Genomic DNA, 23,260 nt, shown 5'->3' on the forward strand with positions numbered 1-23,260 from the left:
GTTTACCGGAGTCGTGTCTTACGAATGACTTTTATGGATTTACCCTCAGAATTTTTGCTTTCATGTGGATAGAGATGAAAGGTAAAACTGGGTAAGTAATATTAATGAAAGTTCTTGTCTTCGTGATCAAACGATCTTTTTGGTTGTAATTAATTTTTGTATGAGAAAGGATAAGAAAATTCGAAATTGATCTTGTTTTGAGGAAAGTTGGCTCAATCAGAGGGCATATACTTGTGTAAATCTGTGCAATATCAAAAGTCTGGAGCTGCTAATTGTATATATAATGCCTTTCCATATCTGTGGAAATCACATGACATCATTGAAATCAATCATGTGTCAGCTAGACCGAGGAGGAAACCAACAGCCCCTTACCATCAAAATCTTGAGGATCACATTCGTAGTATTTTATCCAGTCTTGGCCGTAGCTGATGTCGTTCAGGTACCAGCAGGACGAGAGCACGGTCTTGTATCCCGCTTTGGTGACCTGCAAAACGAACATGTTTAGGCTCCTTAGAGGTTATACAAAATACGCGGGTCTCCAGTGCTATTTTCCTCTTGAATCACATTTCGTTTGGTGATTCCATCTTTACGACATAGTTGTAACACCCCACATCTATTTGTCACTCAAAAATACAAAATATTCAATCCTGTGGAAATTATCGTTAAATGAGAGAAAACGTCTACTCATATATCACTCATATGTAGTGAACGGGCAAAACAACCAGGGCTACACCGCAGCCTAACCAACCTCAACTTATAGTTCGTTTTTCCCTGCGTGTAACGCTAGGGGTGGATCTTTGGCCCTTGAACAAGGAACTTGTATCCCACGGATTTCGTCTATTCATCCGTAGTCATTGTTCACATTTTTTGTTTACCTATTGCTATTATTGTTATTGTTATTGCTATTACTGTTACTCTCTTGAGGAAAAGTTTTGACCCGCCATGTCGAAAGGCCATGAACCTACACAGCAAGTTCCAGAGGACAAAACGCCCATGTTCCGAAAAACACAGAGAAAGATGTAGAGGACTAAAACAATTAGAAAAATCCTATACATGGATAAGTCATAAGTGCGGAGGCCGTGGGGGGAGGGGTGGCTAGCGCCGCCAATGCACCTCACGTACACATTAGCTACCTAAGAGACTTTGCAATGTCCCTCCGGCCCTTAGCTGCAACCTCGTTCATTCATTTTCTGTACTTCCGTTCATATTCTCTTTCTTCCATCTCGCTTTCTAACCTCTCTAACAGTTGTTTCATAGTGGAGCTGTTAACTTTTGCTCCTGTTACACCTTCCAAGCTTTTTTACCGTTATTTTCCGGTTCAGCGCTGAATGATATAGTAGGTCCCATCGCTTGGCCTAAATTCTATATTCTACTCTACTCTATAAGTGTGGAGGGACGAAGGGAAAAAAATGCAACTGTTCGTAAGAAGAATCCAATACCTTTGTGAGCTCTTCCTTCCATCCCTCTGGAAGAGTTCTGCTCTTCCAGATGTGGATGATGGTGTCGTCAGCAACATCTACCCCGTTGTCGAAAACTTCTTGCCATACTAGGTATCTAAAAAGGTAGTGAATAATTTTAAAGACAAATGAGAAAAAAAAAAAAAAACAGAAAAAAAGCTTTGGAGTAAAACCTCTGTAGGAAAAAATAACAAGCATTTTTCTTTAGATAGTGACCCCCAAGGGTTTTAACCCGGTATGTACCCACCTTTGGGGAATGTCTAGTAAAAAAAAAAAAAAAAAAAAAAAAAACCGTTGGGCATGACCGTAAAAATCATAAAAATAATAACCCCCCAAAAATAGTGGTCCTAGATACCCGAACTTTGCTGGGGGTCACTATCTAGGAGGGATAAAAATAGAAGCTTTATTTACAGAAGAAAGAGCATGAAGTTATTCCAGTGACAAGAAAAGATAGGGTGAAATTTCACTGAAAGGGGAGAGAGAGAGAGAGAGAGAGACTGGGATATTATTAATGGCAAATATGCATGATTTCATCAAAGTTTTTGGAATTTTCATTAGTTTTAATGCCAGCAAAAACAAATGCGGACATAGAGTGGCCTGAAAGAGAGAAAGGAGAAGACTGACGCAATTTGAACTACGGAAGCCTCCCTCCCCCTCCAAAAAAAGCCATAATTTGAATCAATGACAACAACCAACAATAATTTGAATGGAAAAAGGACCAGAACAAGAACATGAAGACTATGGACAAATTGGAATGGCAGAAAGCACAACAAAGAAAAGTTAACAACAGAAGAAAGGAAAAAAGATTTTAGGTTAATGATCAATAACAAGAAAAATGACAGCAATTTTCAGTGAGAAAAGACCACCCAGTTTAAAAAAAGGGCTGAAAATTGTGTAAGTGATTATATATATATATATATATATATATATCTATATATATATTATATATATATATATATATATATATATATATATGTGTGTGTGTGTGTGTGTGTGTGTGTGTGTAGTGTGTGTGTGTGTGTATATATATAGATATATATATATATATATATGTATTATATATATATATAGATATATATATATATATATATATATATATATATATATATATATATATATATATATATTCAGCTAAGGACACAGGGTAAATAAAAGTAGAACCTACCAAGCGCTTTCGTATTATTCCACGAAAGCGTTTGGTACTACTTTCATTTTCCCTGTGGCCTTCGTTGACTATATTACCAAACGCTATTTAGTGACATATATGAATATATAAATATATAAACACACACACACACACACACACACAAACTGCTTACCCATTTTTCGTCGGTAAGTGAGAAACCAGTTCAATGAGTTTTGTAATGTAGACGCTTTCCAACTTCCTATAGTCTCCGGTGATATTCGTTTTCTCCATGAACTCTGTGACGTTCGGGTTGCTCTTCCTGCAACATTAGAGAAAATGTTTTTAAATGTTGAAGGGGCATACAAAATATCATCATGCAATAAGCGACTGTACGGAAGATTAGTAATGTGTTATGTTTATTTCATTTCAGTTAGTAGAGGTAGTTTGCATCAAGAACTTTCCTTGTTTTGTAAAAGGTAATTCGCAGGCTTGTTGTAATGCTGAAAGAAAGTCTAGAAGAACGACATTATTATTATTATTATTCAACACAAATTTGTAACGTAGAACCTAATAAGTAACCAATTTGCATAGTTTTCGCTGAATGAAATCTGCAGTGAAAGTAGTGCCATTGGTGCACCTTACGCGCAGTTCAATGTAGGCATTACTTATGGTTCTTAGCAGCGTTCCCTCGGTCCCTAGCTGCAACCACTTTCATTCCTTTTATTGTACCTCCGTTCATATTCTCTTCTATCATACTTTCCACCTTCTAAACATTGTTTCATAGTAAATCTGCGAAGTTTCCTCCTGTTACATTTGTAGAACTTCCTTGACTTCCAATTTCCTTTTCAGCGCTGCTGAATGACGTCATTGGTCCCAGCGCTTGGCCTTTGCCTCAAAATATATAATTCAGTTACAATTCCATTTCCACTTCAGATAAAAAGGAAAAACCGAAGGTTAGGATAACTGATAAATAGCGTTATATCTATATATATATATTATATATAATATATATATATATATATTATATTATATATAAATATATATATATATATATATATATATATTAATATATTCAGTTATAAATAACCATTTCAGACCAAAAATAGCGGTGTAGGGCTAATTAAAAAGCATTACATTCAATTCAATCTTAAACCTATGGGGGTCAGATATTAGTAATGCTGCCCTAAATACCATTAATGGGCAATGGGACAACGTTGCACTTCAAAAGGATGTGGATCTTAAGGCCCCCCTGCACTGAACGATTGTCGTTATCGAAACACCGCCCTCCCCCCGGGGCCCCCCCCTCCAACACACACACACACTCTATTCAGACAGTATGAACGATCTCAGTCTGAACAAAGATTTTATCTCGAGAAGACATGGCATCATCTCTAGAAGAGACGCGCGCGATAGCGTTATATCGGCAGACAAACCCATACATTGAACGATCTGTGTATGACAGCAACCTGGTCGTGACAGATTCCCGCCAAGATCGTTCAGACACGAAGCTCCGCCCATTTTTGCATTCAGACACGCCCATACAAAGTGTTTTTGCGAACGATACAGACAGTCGTTCAGACAATCGTTGTGTATGGGGGACTTTAGAGGGTCCATTAATAAGTGGAGATATTATCTGCATTCTATGAAAAAAAAAAAAGAAAATAAATCACATCAACCGTACATTTGATGTCTAGGCCAGTCCCTTACGACGCTCCTGATTGGCTGCTGATAAGCCAATCACAGGGCTGGAAACTCTCAGTCTCTCTCGAGAGTTTACATAGGCAGGATGTGTTCCACCTCTCCTAAAAGGCGTATCCCTCAGGAGAAGTGGAACATAGAACCTACCCATGTGAACTCTCGATAGAGTTTCCAGCCCTGTGATTGGCTTATTGACAGCCAATCAGGAGCGTCGTAAGGGACTGGCCTAGACATCAAATCCACTTTAGTACTACCTATAAAAATAGTTTGGTTCGCAGCCACATGCACATGGCCGTTAGGGTATCCTCTGAAGAGTAGGCACTTAATCTATCCTGCGATTTATCTTCATATTGTATGTTGTGCTGCGTATAATCGCAGAAATGGACGCAGGAGTTCTTCAAGAGAAAAGGTACACCATTTCAAAGGTAAGCAAATCATGCTGAACTTTTATCAGCCCTTAATTTTGTGCTACTCAGGTAAATGTTTGGTTAGCAATAGGTACAGTGGGGCTCAAATCTCATGCGACATGATTCTTTTTGTATCGTCCATATTCTCAGACTCAACGTGATGTTGCCAAGTAGTGCTATTTTTTTCTTTTCTTTTTTTATTTGTAATCTCGTTCATGTCGAAAAGTTTGCGAATTCACAGCTAGCCTTATTTTCCTTATGGTTAAATAGATATGATCCCTTTTATGCATTGGTATAATTCTTAATTTGTGTGATTTTAATTGATTTTTTAAATTTTTTTCATCTTTACGTGCTCATTCAAGTGTGGTGTGATAAGGTTAGCGGTGCCAGCAATGAAAGCACACTTAACATGCTCCTCGGACTGGTCCAACATAACCATGTTTGCAGCATTATGACAGTAGACCTAATAAGCTCAACAGTCATAACAACAATTTCAATGTAGGAATATGAATTAAAACAAGTTTTATTTGAATTTTGAAGATTTCGGCTGCGTTTAAGCTGCCTGTATGTTGGAAAATGTTTTATAGGTTTAAAAAAATAGTCTAAGCCATCTGAGATGTAATCAGTTACTAATGAATTTATTTGTAGAGATCACCTGTTCTTTGAGGAATATGAATTACAACCAGTTTTCTTTGAATGTTGAAGTTTCAGGCTGTGTTTAAGCTGCCTGTATGTTGCAAAATTATTTATAGGCCTAGAAAAATAATCTAAGCTTTCTGAGATGTATCTTTACTAATGTTTTTATTTGTAGAGATTACCTGTTCTTTGAGGAATAAAAGATGATGATGATTTTGGTTATATGGAGAAGATGGCTATTAATCGAAATATCATAAGTATTAATATCAAGGCATATGGAACACTTGTTTTTCAACTGGTTTACAATATTATTTCCTTAATTAAAAGTCCTTCCGCTCGCTTTTGATGTATAATTTATTCTTTCATAAGGTAACTTGAAGTGCAAGAATGTGTAGATAACCTCATTTGCTTTCTGGCCAGAAATTGTTAATATAGAGATGTGAATGTTAAATGTAAAGTAAAGAAAATCTAACCCACCTAGGCCTAGGAATAATATCTTGGCTTTGACAAATAGGCGAATATTTGCTAGTATGCTATCAGTTTTGAAATATTTAAGAAAGATAACAAATAATTATGTATGAAAATCTAAATATTCTTTTAACACAAAGTAAATGTTTTTAAGATAATTTAATGGTCGCTATTCATTGTAGACCTACTTATATACCAGGTGGTTGTTGTTGCACCGACACTGATACGTCACACATGCTCCCCTCACACGTTGATATCGGTAGGCGCATTCTACTTTTGTATATACATATTTACATTTTTCCAGCGTTGAGGGTAAAAGCAATCAAATAGGACTATTTCAAATTTTATGTTTGCTTTGGAAGCATATTAATGTTACGACAATTTTTTTCGTATTGTTTTTTTTTTATTTATTTAACATTTGAACTGAGGTTTGATGGCGACTTCGTTTTGGTCAAATGCTTCAGCAATGAGTGAACGAAGGTTTTGAAAATGTTTCGTAAGGGTTTTTCTGAAATTTGGCTACACGTGACATTTTCTTACAATTTTTAAATATATGACAGATTTCACTCTTATGAAACATATTATGGCCTTAGTGTATGCGATACTCGCGTTTTCGCATTGAAATAAAAGATAAATATGGAGCATGCTAGTTGCCAGTTAGTGAATTTTGAACGAAATCCTATGGAGTCATGTCGCATGAGATTTGAGCATCACTGTACGTGGTCTCTGTTAACATGCCTTATGTTTTCGGCAAATTATTGTGGCAGTTAAGTGCAGTGGCGATTTCAGTGTTGAAATAGTAACATCGCTAGTCAAATATATGCCACATAACATAAAGTAACAGATCTTGCCCATTATTGGATATTTGTAGGTTAGTAGGCCTAGGCAGCCCTAGTGAAACGAACCGTTGGAAAAAAAATCTGTTTTTCTCTTCAGAGCAAATATAGATTTTTTTGTATCTGCTGGTATAAGCTATGTTTCTCATCAAAAGATATGTCTCTTAGACTGGTAATAGCAGGGTAATGTCGTATGGTAGCCTAGGCTATATCTGTCATCAGAATACGCTTTTGGTAAAATGATACCTTATCTAAACCTTATTTTAAGTACAACCAAGTTTTGAATTTCATTATGGTAAAAGTTATCCAATCATTATGCCAAGCAAAAAAAAAAAAAAAAAAAAAAAAAAAAAAAAAAAAAATCGTTTAAGAATGTCAAAACAAGGAAAATAATATTGGCCTAGCAAACTCTAGGCGTATGCCTGTTTATTCGGTAGGTATTTTGAATTTTTCCCCTTCGTTCAAGAATAATTTTGTTCCAAATAAGTCAAAATTACTTTCTAGCGATATTCTTGACTTAATGTTTCTGACTAAGTATCGTTCCAAAGAAAAGACTTTGCTAGCCTTTTCGGTCGTCGGTTTTAGAAGACACTGACAAAATCGGAAAAAAAAAATCGTATTTTGCTAAATGTGACTTCAAAACTTCCGCTGAAAAATGCTCCCGGAAATACCTGAGTAACATACATGCTAAACAATATGCAGTTATTAAACGAATGTGCAACTGCCTTTATAGTGATGATACATCTTGATTGCCATTAAAAATGCCTATAGGTTGGTCTAGTGCTTAACTTAGCCAGTCGTTAACGTATAGCAGTGATGCAAGAGAGCAATAGTCCAGCGCGCGCGTGTGTAAAATTATTAATTAACCGTTGTCTAATGAAAAACATATCCTTATAATAATTATATGATGGGAAATAGAAAAACTGTGAAATATGCGTCAAAGTTTCTTCGGAGCAATCGAGTATTCTTTGCGTGCAATACTGTATGAGCCGCGGCCCATGAAACCTTTTGACAAGGCATGGTTGTGGCCTTTCCTACAGTGTTGCCAGACGCACGATCATTGCTAAATTTAATCTTAAATAAAATATAAATTACTGTGGCTAGGGGGCTACAGCTTGGCATGTTTGATGATTGGAGGGAGGATGATCAACATAATTTGCAGCCCTCTACCCTCAGTAGTTTTCAAGATATGAGGGCGGACAGAAAAAATGCGGACGGACGGAGCATTTGTTAAAAGAGCTCATGAGCCGCGGCTCGTACAGCATTATACCGAGACCACCGAAAGATAGTTTTATAGTTTCGGTGGCCTTGCTTATACGCTTTGCAGAAAAATCGATGGCATTTTTTTACTTGTTTTAAGATGTGAAATAATCTCACGGGAAAATTTACGTTCCCTTTTATGACCAGTTGAAAACGGACTCACCAGCAGTTAAAGTCTACCTCGTCCCCGCCGAGGTGGATGTAGTGGTCATGGAAACGATCGGTGACCTCGGTGAAGAGACTCCTCAGGAAATCGTAGTTCTCTTCCTTTGTCGGGTCAATTGGGCCGTAGGAGCCATCAGGCTTTCCGCCTCTGGAAAGGAACGCGGCAGATTTGGGAAGGAAGAAGGGAGTTATTAAATTCTACTCTCTCTCTCTCTCTCTCTCACATATATATATATATATATATATATATATATATATATATATTATATATATATATATATATATATATATAAATATATATATATATATACATATATATATATATAGATATATATATATATATATATATATATATATATATATATATATATATATATAAATAATTTTTGCCACGAAGGAAAAATGAAAGTTTATATACTTCGTGATCAAGTTATTCATATGTATGTATGTATGTATGTAGTATTTGGTATATATAATATGGATATGTATACATAATATATATGTAGTATATATATCTATATATATATATATATATATATATATATATATATATATATATATATATAGATAGATAGATAGATAGATAAAGCCATACTAATTCCTACATAGACCCACAAACATCAACTCACATACACATAAATATACAGAAAATATATAAAAAATTTATCTCTTACTCCTTCCCAACTTGTTTTTTGTTTGTGTTTATAAGGCACTAGAAAGGAAGAATGTTCTGATCTCAGCAAATCTCAAAGAATGAGTCTGCTAGCCTCTGCCCTTTTCAACTGACGGTCGTAGACCTGGATCAAACAACGGACCATGCAAATGCAAGTCCATTGCTCCACCACTGAGCAGTAGCAAGTGCGACAATTATATATTTTTTCAACGAAAACTTTTGCTTCAGAGTAAGTTTCCGTCTGGGGGTAGTGCCGTCATCGCACCGTAGGCATCATAAAATTAAGGTTCTTTGCAACGTACCTTCGGCCGCTAGCTACAACACTTTTGTTCCTTTTACTGCACCTCCTTTCATATTCTCTTTGTTCCATTTTACTTTACACCCCCTCCTAACAATTGACTAATTGTACAACCTCGAGGTTTTCCTCCTGTTACACCTTTCAAGCCTTTTACTGTCAATTTCCGTTTTAGTGCTGAATGACCTCATAGGTCCCAGTGCTTGGCCTTTGGCTTAAATTCTATATTCAAATCCACTGAGAGTGAGTTGCTCAACAGGGTGTTAACACCAGGTGGAATTAATTTTTATACCCAGGATAAGACCTACAACGTCCCACTTACCACCAGGAACATCATCCACTGCTTAATTTAAATATGCAGAATACAAACATATCTAGTATCATATAATGTTGTTAGGCAGACTTTAAAAAAATATCCTTCATCCATGTGGTATCATCCATAAGGTAAAACGTGGATCAGGTATTTTGAAAATTTCAAAACTAGAAACTTACTCGTAACAAGTTGTGAGGAGGCCTGGTTGTCCCAGACCCCATGCCATCGTGTGACCTAATAAGAGACAAATAAAAGATTGACATTAGTAAGAATAAGCCTGATGATACCCAGTAAGGTATCAGACTAAGAAAAGGACAAATGGATCTTGTGTATCACTTGTATGAGAATAACTATTTTCTACTTATATTTAATCCACATATATTACTAAAGTCGATTCACATAAGGTAGATTCTTGCGCCTACGAGACGTTTGTTTGGCCGCCTCCGATTGGCTGGTACCAGGAGGTAGGCCGCTCACTCAGTGTGTCATATTTTCGTTTGTAGCTGAGAAAACTAGCAATATGTTAATATTTCTTCAATTTTCTCACGTTTTGAAAAAGATAAGGAAAGTTTTGGTCATACCAAAGGATTCGATATTAAATGTACAACCAAATGATCTTTTCCTGAAATCAATAAGATAAAACACAAAGGAATTACAACGAGTAAAAGTGAAGAGAGAAACATTTCATTCTTTGTACCTGATTTTATTTATCATCGGATTTTGCATAATTTATGTGATCAAGAGAAAATAAAATCTTGTGTTTTTAAGCAATAAAATCACCCTGAATACGCTGGTGCTTTCAGATTTTAGATGCGTGTAATATGTAAAGAGAAAATGAAGAATATGTCTGAAAATGTTGCATCCATACTTGACTCAGCCTGAAAGGAAGTCAGTCTTTCTTAATTCTTTGTATTTTATTACTTCATTGAGATCATTATATATCACTCAAAAAAGTTTCTGATATCTCTTTCGTTTGAAAATATATTCATAAGATAAAATTAGAAACAATATTCAGAAACAACCTGACTAAAAGCTTAGGCTGAGTTGAAGAGTGCAAAGTCTGTCCACAGAGTTCAACTTCTTTGTTGGACTGAATTCCCCACGGCCCGTCTAGATCTGAGCTAACGATGCCAGATGCATCCATCTGATTATTATTATTTTTTTCGTTATCAGATATGTCCAGACATACTATTTAATATTGGATTGAAAATGTTTGGCAGTCATAATGGGAATTTTGTATATCTAAGTATGTAATGAGGCCGCCAAACAAACGTCTCGTAGGCACAAGAATCTATCTTTAATGAATCGACTATAGCTGACTAACCCGGCACTACCCAGGAAAACTTGGAGAGACAGATAAATTTTCCTGCACCTCCTTGTACTGGCTGTCCCTTTTTATCCAGGAATAGCTGTGCTGACTGTCCCTTTTATCCAGAAATTACTAGCTGACTGTCCTACTTAGCCAGGTATTACTGCAGTGACTGTCCAATGTATCCAGATATTACTGTGGTGATGGTCTCATTTATCCACGCATTACTGTGGTGACTGTCTCATTTGTCCAGGTATTATTGTGATGGCAGTCATTTTAACCCAGTAATTTCTGTACTGACAGTCATTATCCATATATTACTGTAGTGAGTGTCCTTTTTTATCCAGGTATTAATGTGGTTGCTGTCCCATTAATCCAGGTATTACAGTGGTGGCTGTCCAATTTATCCACTTATTATTGAGGTGCCTGTCCCATTTGATCAGGTATCACTGCAGGGACTGTCCCATTTATCCCACTCCAGTTATTACTGCTCAATCTAAACACACCCCCACTACATCTAAACACACCACCTGCTAAACCTAAAAACAACCCCATTAAACCTAAGGACACCACCTGCTAAACCTAAACACACCCCCACTGAACCTACACAACCCCCACTAAACCTAATCAAACTACCTGCTAAACCTAAACACACCACCTGCTAAACCTAAACACACCCTACTATACCTAAACACACCACCTGCTAAACCTAAACACACCCCCACTAAGCCTAATCACACCACTTCTTAACCTAATCACTCTATCTGCTAAACCTAAACACACCACCTGTGAAACCTATACACCCCCACTAAACCTAAACACACCCCTGCTAAACATATACACACCACCTGCTAAACCTAAACACACCCAACCAAACCTAAACACACCACCTGCTAAAACTAAACACACCTCCACTAAACCTAAACACACACCCTGCTAAACCTAATCATAGTACCTGTTAAAGCTAAACACACCACCTGCTAAACCTAAACACAACACCTGCTAAACCTAAACACACCCCACTAAACCTAAACACACACCTGCTAAACCTAATCATACTACCTGCTAAACCTAAACACACACCTGCTAAACCTAATCATACTACCTGCTAAACCTAAACACACCACCTGGTAAACCTAAACATATCACCTGCTAAACCTAAACAAACCCCACTAAATCTAAACTCACCACCTGCAACCCACCACCTTACCTAAAACAAACTCAACCACCAAACCACCCTGCAACCAACCACCTAACTAAAAAGACTAAACACACCAACCTGCAACACCACCTGCTAAAACCTAAACCACCACCTACCTTGCCTAAAGAACCTCAAACCCTAACCCACCCTGCAACCCTCCAACCTGCTAAACCTAAAAAAAAAAACAACTGCTACCCTGGCAACACCACCTGCCAAAACTAAAACTAAACACCCACCTGCAAACCCTGCAACCCCCTCCACCTAAAATAAAACTAAACACACCAACCTAGCAACACCACCTACTAAAACTAAACCAACCACCACCTTGCAACACCACCTGCTTAAAACTAAAACGTCCCACCACCTGCACCACCGCCTGCTAAAATTAAACTCACCCCCTTGGGCCAACCACCAACCTTCGTTAAAACTAAACTAACAAGAAACCACCCTGCAACCCACCACCTACTTAAACAACTAAACTCACCACGTGCAACACCACCGCTTTGCCCTAAAACTAAACTCCATCACCTTGGCCAACACCACCTACAAAGATAAACTAAGAAACTCACCACGTGCAAACACCACCTGCTGAAAACTAACACACCACCACCTGCAACACCAACCTGCTAAAACTAAACCCTCATCACCTGCAACCCACCACCTACTAAAACTAAACACACCAACCTCGCCAGCGCCACCTGCTAAAACTAAAACACACCACCTGCAACCACCACCTACTAAAACTAAACACACCACCTGCAACACCACCTACTAAAACTAAATCACAGGGCCACCTGCTAAAACTAACACTGATACCCTGAACAACTCACCCCTACTAAAACTAAACACACCACCTGCAACACCACCTACTAAAACTAAACACACCACCTGCAACACCACCTGCTAAAACTAAACTCACCACCTGCAACACCACCTACTAAAACTAAACTCCCACCCTGCCTCAACGCCACCTGCTAAAACTAAACTCACCGACCTTCAACTCCAACCCTATCTAAAACTAAACACACCACCTGCAACACCACCTACTAAAACTAAACACACCACCTGCAACACCACCTACTAAAACTAAACTCACCACCTGCAACACCACCTACTAAAACTAAACACACCACCTGCAACACCACCTACTAAAACTAAACTCATCGACCTGCAACCACCCACCTAAAAACTAAAACTAAACACACCACCTTGCAACACCACCTGCTTAAAACTAACCTCCTCACTCTGCAATTACCACCTACTAAAACTAAACCTTCACCACCTGCAAACCACCCTCCTGCTAAAACTCGAAAGCTCCACCGCCATGCAACAACCAACCTACTAAAACTAAACCAACTCCGACCATGCCAACCACCACCTACTAAAACTAAACAACTACCACCACCTGCAACACCACCTACCTAAAACTAAAACCACAACCACCTTGCAACACCCCACTGCTAAAAACTAAAACTCATCACCTGCAACACCACCCTGCTAAAACAACTAAAACACACCACCTGCAACAACCACCTACTCAAATCTAAAACACACCACCTGCAATCACCACCAACCTACTAAAACTAAACTAAACCACCACCCCCTGCAACCCACCTAACCCTTAAACTAAAACTAAACACCCATCCCGCCTAGCAACACCACCTACTAAACTAAACTCATCCCACCTGCAACCACCACCTACTGAAAACTAAATACCACCACCTGCAACCACCACCATTACGAAAACCTAAACACACCACCTGCCTCAAAACCACCTTACTCAAACTAAAACCCACACCAACCTGCAACACCCTCACCTAAAACTAAACTAAAGACACCCACCTGGCAACAACCACCTACTAAAACTAAACCCCACCACCACCTGCAAGCCACCACCCTGCTAAAAACTAAACTCACCACCTGCAAACACCACCCTTATTCTGAAAACCACCCTTAAACTAAAACTAACACACCGGGGCCAGCCAACACACCTACCTGCAACAACCCACCCCTGCTAAAACTAAACTCATCACCTGCAAAACACCACCTACTAAAACTGAACTGAAGGTTCCCCACCACCTGCAACCCACCTTACCTAAACTAAAACTAAAAACACCACCTGCTAAAACTAAACTCACCACCTGCAACACCACCTGCTAAAACTAAAACTCACCCCACCTGCTAACAACCACCTAACTAAAACTAAAACTCAACCACCTGCAAACACCACCTGCTTAAAAACTAAACTCACCGCCCGCCTGCCAACCCACCTGCTAAAACTAAACCCACCACCACCTTGCCCCAAACCTGACCTAAAAGCTAAAACTAAACAAACCCACCTGCAAGACACCACCTAAACTCAAAACTAAACCACCACCTGCAACCCACCACCTACTAAAACTAAACTCACCACCTTGCAACACCACCTAACTAAAACTTAAACACACCACCTGCAAACCAACCACCTACTAAAACTAAGACACCACCACCTGGCAACAAATTTGCCCCCTACTAAAACCTAAACACGCCAACCTTGCGACACCACCTACTAAACCTAAACAACACCAACCATGCAACACCACCTACTAAAACTAAACTCACCACCTGCAACACCACCTGCTAAAACTAAACACACCACCTGCAACACCACCTACTAAAACTAAACTCACCACCTGCAACACCACCTACTAAAACTAAACACACCACCTGCAACCCCCCTACCTAAAACCTAACTAAACCACCGTGCAACACCACCTCCTAAAACCCTAAACCACACCACCTGCAACCCACCTAACCTAAACTAAACTCAAAGTTCCTCAAGAACCCACCCTGCAACACCACCTACTAAAACTAAACACACCACCTGCAACACCACCTGCTAAAACTAAACACACCACCTGCAACACCACCTGCTAAAACTAAACTCACCACCTGCAACACCACCTACTAAAACTAAACTCACCACCTGCAACACCACCTACTAAAACTAAACACACCACCTGCAACACCACCTGCTAAAACTAAACTCACCCTCCTGCACACCACCACCTGCTAAAACTAAACCTCCACCACCTGCCAACACCACCTACTAAACTAAAACACACCACTCCAACCCACCTACAAAAGGTAAAGCCCCAAACATGCAAAACACCACCTACTAAAAACTAAACACAACCCACACAACACCCCTACCTAAAACTAAAACAACACACCACCTGCAACACCACCTACTAAAACTAAACACACCACCTGCAACACCACCTACTAAAACTAAACTCACCACCTGCAACACCACCTACTAAAACTAAACACAACCGCTACAACACACCCCTGCTCAAACAAACTCACCACTCACCAGCACACCACCCTTCTAAAACTAAACACAACCACCTGCAAACACCAACCTGCTAAAACTAAACTCCACCACCTCAACACCACCTGCTAAAACTAAACTCCCCACCTGCAACGCCCACCTACTAAACTAAACACACCACCATGCAACACCCACCACTAAAACTACACCACCCCCACATGCAAAAACCACCTCCTACTAAAACTAAAAACGCCAACCACTGCAACCCACCTACTAAAACTAAACACCCCACATGCAACCACCACCTACCTAAAACTAAACACCCACCTGCTAACACCAACCTCTAAAACTAAACACAACAACTGCAACACCACCTGCTAAACTAAACACCCACCTGCAACCCCCCTACTAAAACTAAAACCGCACAACCTGCACACCTGCTAAACCCTAAACCCAACCACCTGCAACACCCTCTAAACCTAAACTCACCAACCTCCTAAACCTAAACCTCACCACCTTCTAAACCACCTGCTAAAACCTAAACTCACCACCTGCAACCACCCCCTCCTGCCTAAACCAAACACAAGAAACCTGCACCCCCTGCTAACCCCTAAACAACAACCAACCCCTGCAAACAACCACCCTATTATTAAACCTAAAACTTCACCACCTGCAACACCACCTGCTAAACCTAAACAAACAACCTGCAACCACCTGGCTAAACCTTAAAACAACAAACCACCTGCAACAATACCTGCTAACCTAAACTCACCAACTGCAACCCACCTCCGCTAAACCTAAAACACACCACCCTGCAACCCACCGGTACCTAAACTTAACACACCAACCTGCTAAACTAAAATCCACCACCTGCAACACCACCTGCCTAAACCTAAACTCACCACCTGTAACCCACCTGCTAAACCTAGACTCCCCACCCCTTCAACACCACCTGCTAAACCTAAACACACCACCAACTGTGACTGTCCCTACTTCCCCTGCATTAAACCTAATCACACCACCTGCTAAACCTAATCATACTACCTGCTTAACCTAAACACACACCTGCTAAACCTAATCATACTACCTGCTTAACCTAAACACACACCTGCTAAACCTAAACACACCACCTACTAAACCTTAAAATATCCAAACATTAACCGGCAAACCTCCAAACCCCTAAACAAACACCCACCAGCAACACCACCCTGCTAAACTAAACACACCACCTGCAACACCAACCTGCTAAACCTAAACTACACCTCAATCACCTCTACTAAACACACCCACCTAAATAATCCTAAAACACACCAACCTGCAAACCTAAAACACCACCTACTAAACCTAAACACACCACCTACTAAACCTAAACATATCACATGCTAAACCTAAACAAACTCCACTAAACCTAAACACACCACCAGCAACACCACCTGCTAAACCTAAACACACCACCTGCAAACACCACTGCCAAACCAAAACTACACCTGCAACACCACCTGCTAAAACCCAAACCCAAAACACATACTGAACACCACCTGCTAAACCTAAATCACCACTGCAACACCATCCAAAGCTAAACCCAAAACAAACTTACCTGCAACACCACCCTACTAAACCTAAACACAACCAACCCGCAAACACCACCTGCTAAACCTAAACACACCACTACTAAACCAACAACCAAACCCGCAAACACCACCTGCTAAACCTAAACACACCACCTACTAATCCTAAACACACCACCTGCAACACCACAAAACAAAAACTAAAACACACCACCTGCAACACCACCTGCAAAACCTAAACACACCACCTGCAACTCCACCTGCTAAAACTAAACACACCACCTGCTAAAACCCTAAACACACCACCTGCAACACCACCAACTAAAACTAAACACACCACCTGCAACACCACCTGCTAAACCTAAACACACCACCTGCAACACCACCTGCTAAACCCTAAACACACACCTGCTAAAACCGAAACACACCCAACGCAACACACTGCTAAACCTAAAACACACCACCTGCAACACACCTGCTTAAACCTAAAACACCACCTGCAAACACCACAGCTAAAAACTAAACACACCACTTCAACATAAACCTGCAAACCTAAACACACACCTGCAACACACCTGCTAAACCTAAACACACCACCGCAACACCACCAGCTAACCTAAAACACACCTGCACTCACCTGCTAAACTACACACCACCTGCAACACCACCTGCTAAACCTAAACACACCACCTGCAACACCACCTGCTAAACCTAAACACACCACCTGCAACATCACCTGCTAAACCTAAACACACCACCTGCAACACATACTAAAACTAAAACACTCCACCTGCAAACATCCACTCTGCCTAAAACACAACCACCTGCAACATCACCTGCTAAACTAAACACACCACCTGCAACACCACTACTAATCCTAAACACACAACCTGCAATTACACCTACTAAAAAACTAAAACACACCACCTGCAACACCACTGCTAAACCTAAACACACCACTCAACACCCCGCTGCTAAAACCTAAACACACCACCTGCTAACCAAAACACACCACCTGCAACACCCACCTGCTAAAACTAAACACACCTTGCTAAACTAACACCACCTGCTAAACCTAAACACACCACCTGCAACACCACCTGCTAAACCTAAACACACACCTGCAACACCACCTGCTAACACCACACCACCCCTGCTAAACCTAAACACCCACCTTGCCCAAAACCCACCTCTGCTAAACCTAAACACACCACCTGCTAAACCTAAACACACCACCTGCAACACCACTGCTACACAAAACCACCACCAAACCCTAAAAACTACCTTAAAACACCAAAACCAAACCGCAAAACCAACCTGCAAACCTAAACACACACCTGCTAATTAAACCTAAACACACCACCTGCAAAACACAACACCTGCCTAAACCTAAACACACCACCTACTAAACAAAACACCACCAAACCTGCAAACCACCTGCTTAAACCTAAACACACCCCATACTAAAACCTAAACACACCAACCTGCAAACACCACCGGCTAAACCTAACACACTACAAACCTAAACACACCAACCCTGCAAAACCAAAACCACCTGCTAAACCTAAACAAAACACCTGCAACACCACCTATAAAACCTAAACCACTCCACCTGCAAACATCCACCATGCTAAACCTAAACACACCACCTGCAAACATCAACCTGCCTAAACATAACCACCACCTCCGCAATACAACCATCCTGCTAAAAGCCTAAAAACACACCAACCTGCAATACCACCTACCCCCCCTAAAAACTAAACACACACCTGCAACACCACCTGCAAAACCTAAACCACCACCCCTGCAACCCACCACCTGCTAAAACCTAAACACACCACCTGCTAAACCTAAACAAACCCCACCACCTGCAACACCCCACCTGCTTAAAACCTAAAACACCCACCACCTTGCTAAACCTAAAAACCAACCACCTGCTCTAAAACTAAAAACACAACCACCTGCAACACCCACCTGGCTAAACATAAACACACCACCTGCAACACCACCTGCTAAACCTAAACACACACCCTGCTCTAAAACCTTAAACACACGCTAACCTGCCAACACCACCTGCTAACCTAAACCCACCACCTGCTAAACTAAAACACCAACCACCTGCAAACCACCACTGCTAAACCAAACCACCCACCACCTTACTAAACCTAAAACACACCAAACCTGCAAAACACCAACCTGCTAAACCTAAACACACACCTGCCTAAAACCTAAACACACCACCTGGCAACCACCACCTTGCTAAACCTAAACACCACCACTGCTAAACCTAAACACACCAAACTGAAACCACCACCTGCTAAACCTAAACACACCACCTACTAAACCTAAACACACCAACCTGCCAAACACAACTGTAAACCTAAAACACCCCACCTAAACTAAAACCTAAAACCACCACCAACCTGCAACACCACTGCAAACCTAAAAAACCACACCACTACTATCCTAAACACACAACCTGCAAACACCACCCCCTGCAAAACCTAAACACAACCACCTGCAATCCACCTGCCTTAAAACTAAACCACACCCACCTGCAAACACCACCAAACTAAAACTAAACACACCCACCTGCAACACCACCTGCTTAAACCTAAACACACCACCTGCAACTCAAACCTTGCTAAAACCCCTAAACCACCACCACCTGGCAAACACCACCTTGCTAAACCTAAAACCCCAACCACCTGCAAACCCACCACCTGCTAAACCTAAAAGACACCACCTGCTAAACCTTAAAACACACCACCCGCAACACCACCTGCTAAAACCTAAACACACACCTGCTCAAACCCCTGCTAAAACTAACCACCACCTGCCAACACCACCTGCTAAAAACCTAAACACACCACCTTCAACATCAAACCTGCAAACCTAAACACCAACCACCTGCAAACACCTGCCTAAACCTAAAACACCACCGCATTAACCATAAACTAAAAATAAACAGACCACCCTGCCAACCCCACTGCTCTAAAACCTAACAACCACCTGCAACCACCACCTGCTAAACTTAAACACCACCACCTGCTAAACCTAAAACACACCACTGCCCAACCTTCCACCTGCCTAAACCTAAACACACCACCTGCAACCCAACCACCTGATAAACCTAAGACAACCACCTGCACAATCAAATGCTAAAACCTAAACAAAAAAAAAAAAACAACCAAAAAAAAAAAAACCTGAAAACTAAACCTAAAAACACACCTGAAAACAACACCACTGTCCTAAACCTAAAACACCACCTACTAAACCCTAAAACACAACCAACCTGCAACTCAACCTGCCTAAACCTAAAACACCACCTGCTTAACCTAAACCACCACCACTCAGGCAACCCACCACTGCTAAACCTAAACACACCACCTACCTAAACCCTGTCCACCCGCCTGCCAACCACCACCTGCTAAAACCTAAACACACCACCTGCTTAAAATCCTTAAACACCCCCTCAACCTGCAAACCACCAACCTGCAAACTTCAAACACACCACCGGCAACCTCCACCTGCGAAAAACTAAACCACCACACCTGCTAAAACCTAAACACACCACCTGCTCAAAACCACCAACTAAAAACCAAACACCACCACCTGCAACACCACCGCTAAACTAAACACACACCTGCTAAAAAACCTAAACACACCCCACCATGAACAACCCACCTGCCTAAACCTAAACCACAACACCTGCAACACCACCTGCTAAACCATAACCACCACACTGCTTAACAACCTAAACACCCACCACCTGCAACACCACCTGCTCTAAACCTAAACACTACCACCTGCAACACCAATTTGCTAAACCTAAACACCAACCACCTGCAACACCAACCTGCTAAACATAATAACACCCAACAACTTCAACATCACCTGGCTCAAACCTAAAAAACCCAACCACACTGCAATAATCCCACTGCTAAACCTAAAAACACCCACCCCTGCAAACACCTACCTGCCTAAATCCTAAAACACAGACCACTTGCACACCACCTACTAAAAACTAAACACTCCAACCTTCAACATCACCTGCTAAACCTAAACACACCACCTGCAAACATCAACCTGCTAAACTTAAACAACACCACCTGCAACCCACCGAGTACTAAAAAACTAAACACTCCACCTGCAAACATCACCTGTTAAACCTAAAAACCTCAAACAACCTGCAAAACCAACTGCTAAACCGAACCACCACACCTGCAAGACAAAACCCTGCTAACCTAAACACACCACCCTGCTAAACCTAAACACACACCTGCAACACCACATGCTAAACCTAAAACCACCACTGCTAACCCTAAACCACACCACTGCACCCACCTGCTAAACCTAAACACAACCAACCTGCAACAAGCCACCTGCTAAACCTAAACCACACCACCTGCAAACCCCAGCTAAAACCTAAACCCCACCCCTTCAACCTCACCTGCTAAACCTAAACCACCTCCACTGCAACACACCTAAACCTAAAAACTAAACATCCACCTGCAACATACCTGCTAATACCTAAACACACCACCTGCCAACACCACCGCTAAAGCCTTAAAAAACACCACCTGCAAACACCACCATACTTAAAAATAAAACACTCCACCTGAAACATCAAACCTGCCTAAACCTAAACCCCCACACCACCTGCAAACACCACCTACTAAAATCCTAAAACACTCCACCTGCAACCTGACCTACCTGCTAAACACTCCACCTGCAAAATCAAACCTGCTAAACAAAACCACCGCCTGCAAACATCAATCCACCTGCTAAAACCTAAACACACACCCTGCTGCAACCACCCCTACTAAAATACTAAAACACTTCCACCTGCAACCATCAACCTGCTAAACCTAAACCACCACCACCTGCAAACACCACCTACTAATCCTAAACACTCGACCTGCAACATCACCTGCTAAGCCTAAACACACCTAAACCTACTAAACACACCACCTGCAACATCACCTGCTAAACCTAAACACACCACCTGCAACACAACTGCTAAACCTAAACACACCACCTGCAACACCACCTGCTAAACCTAGTCACCACCACCCTCTAAACTAAACAACACACCTGCAACCTAGACCCAAAACCTCAACCACCTGCACCACCTGCTACTAAACACACCACTGCAACACCACCTCTAAACCTAAACACCACCACCATGCTAAACCTACACAACTAAACCTAAACACACACCTGCACCCACCTGCTACTAAAGCAACACCACCTGCTAAACCTAAACACACCACCTGCAACACCACCTGCTAAACTAAACCACACACCTGCAACACCACCTGCTAAACCTAAACACACCACCTGCAACACCACCTGCTAAACCTAAACACACCACCTGCAACACCACCTGCAACACCACCTGCTAAACCTAAACACACCACCTTGCATAAACAGACCACCGCTAAACCTAAACACACCTCAACCACACCTGCTAAAACCTAAACACACCACCCTGCAACACCACCTGCTAAACCTAGACACACCATCTGCAAACACACTGCAATAAACCTGTAAACACAACCAACCTTGCAACACCTGCTAAACTAAACACACCACCATGCACACCTACCTCTCTCCCCTAAACACACCACCTGCAACACCACCTGCTAAACCTAAACACACCACCTGCTAAACCTAAACACACCACCTGCTAAACCTAAACACACCACCTGCAACACCACCTGCTAAACCTAAACACACCACCTGCAACACACCTGCTAAACCTAAACACACCACCTGCAACACCACCTGCTAAACCTAAACACACCACCTGCTAAACCTAAACACACCACCTCAACATGCTAAACCTAAACACACCACCTGCAACACACCTGCTAAACCTCACACCACCTGCACTCCACCTGCTAACCACACACACCTCGAAACACCACCTGCTAAACCTAAACACACCACCTGCAACACCACCTGCTAAACCTAAACACACCACCTGCAACACCACCTGCTAAACCTAAACACACCAACTGAAACTAACCTAACACACCTGAACACCACCTGCTAAACTAAAACACACATGTAACCTAAACCACACCACCTGCAACACCACCTGCTAAACCTAAAAGACACCCCCACCTGCAAAACACCATGCTAAACTAAAACACACCATCTGCAACCTAACCTGCTCTAAACCTAAAACACCACCACCTGCAACACACTACAATCATTAAAACACCCACCTGAACATCACCTGACCTAACCTAAACACACCACCTGCAACACCACCTACATAAACACACCACCTGCCAACACCACTACTAACCTAAAACACACCACTGCTAAAACCTAAACACACCACATGCAACACCACCTGCTAAAAACTAAACACACACCTGCAACACCACTACCTAAAACCTAAACAAACCACCTGCTAAAACCTAAACTCACCACCTGCCAACACCACTTGCTAAAACTAAACCACACCAACTGCTAAACCTAAAACTCGCCACCTGCAACACCACCTCTAAACCTAAAAACA

General features: G+C 41.2%; 2 protein-coding genes across 7 annotated transcripts in view; one reads left to right on the top strand and one right to left on the bottom strand.

Moving 5' to 3' along the window:
- The window catches only part of LOC135220831 (beta-hexosaminidase subunit alpha-like), a 35,626-nt gene that overhangs the window by 497 nt on the left and 11,869 nt on the right, over positions 1 to 23,260 (bottom strand). Inside the window, exons 8-12 of the mRNA XM_064258380.1 lie at positions 9,514 to 9,568; positions 8,052 to 8,201; positions 2,777 to 2,902; positions 1,440 to 1,554; positions 373 to 484 (exon numbers count right to left, since the gene is read on the bottom strand). Coding sequence (XP_064114450.1) covers positions 373 to 484; positions 1,440 to 1,554; positions 2,777 to 2,902; positions 8,052 to 8,201; positions 9,514 to 9,568 — 558 coding nt within the window. The remainder of the gene's footprint in view (positions 1 to 372; positions 485 to 1,439; positions 1,555 to 2,776; positions 2,903 to 8,051; positions 8,202 to 9,513; positions 9,569 to 23,260) is intronic.
- The window catches only part of LOC135220833 (uncharacterized), a 115,814-nt gene continuing 96,914 nt past the window's right edge, over positions 4,361 to 23,260 (top strand). For all 6 annotated transcript variants that reach the window (XM_064258385.1, XM_064258384.1, XM_064258382.1 and 3 more), the window contains exon 1: positions 4,361 to 4,706. The gene's annotated coding sequence lies outside the window, so the exon portion shown is untranslated. The remainder of the gene's footprint in view (positions 4,707 to 23,260) is intronic.

Source organism: Macrobrachium nipponense, chromosome 2 (assembly GCF_015104395.2).
Source record: "Macrobrachium nipponense isolate FS-2020 chromosome 2, ASM1510439v2, whole genome shotgun sequence".
NCBI classification, from domain to species: Eukaryota; Metazoa; Arthropoda; class Malacostraca; order Decapoda; family Palaemonidae; genus Macrobrachium; species Macrobrachium nipponense.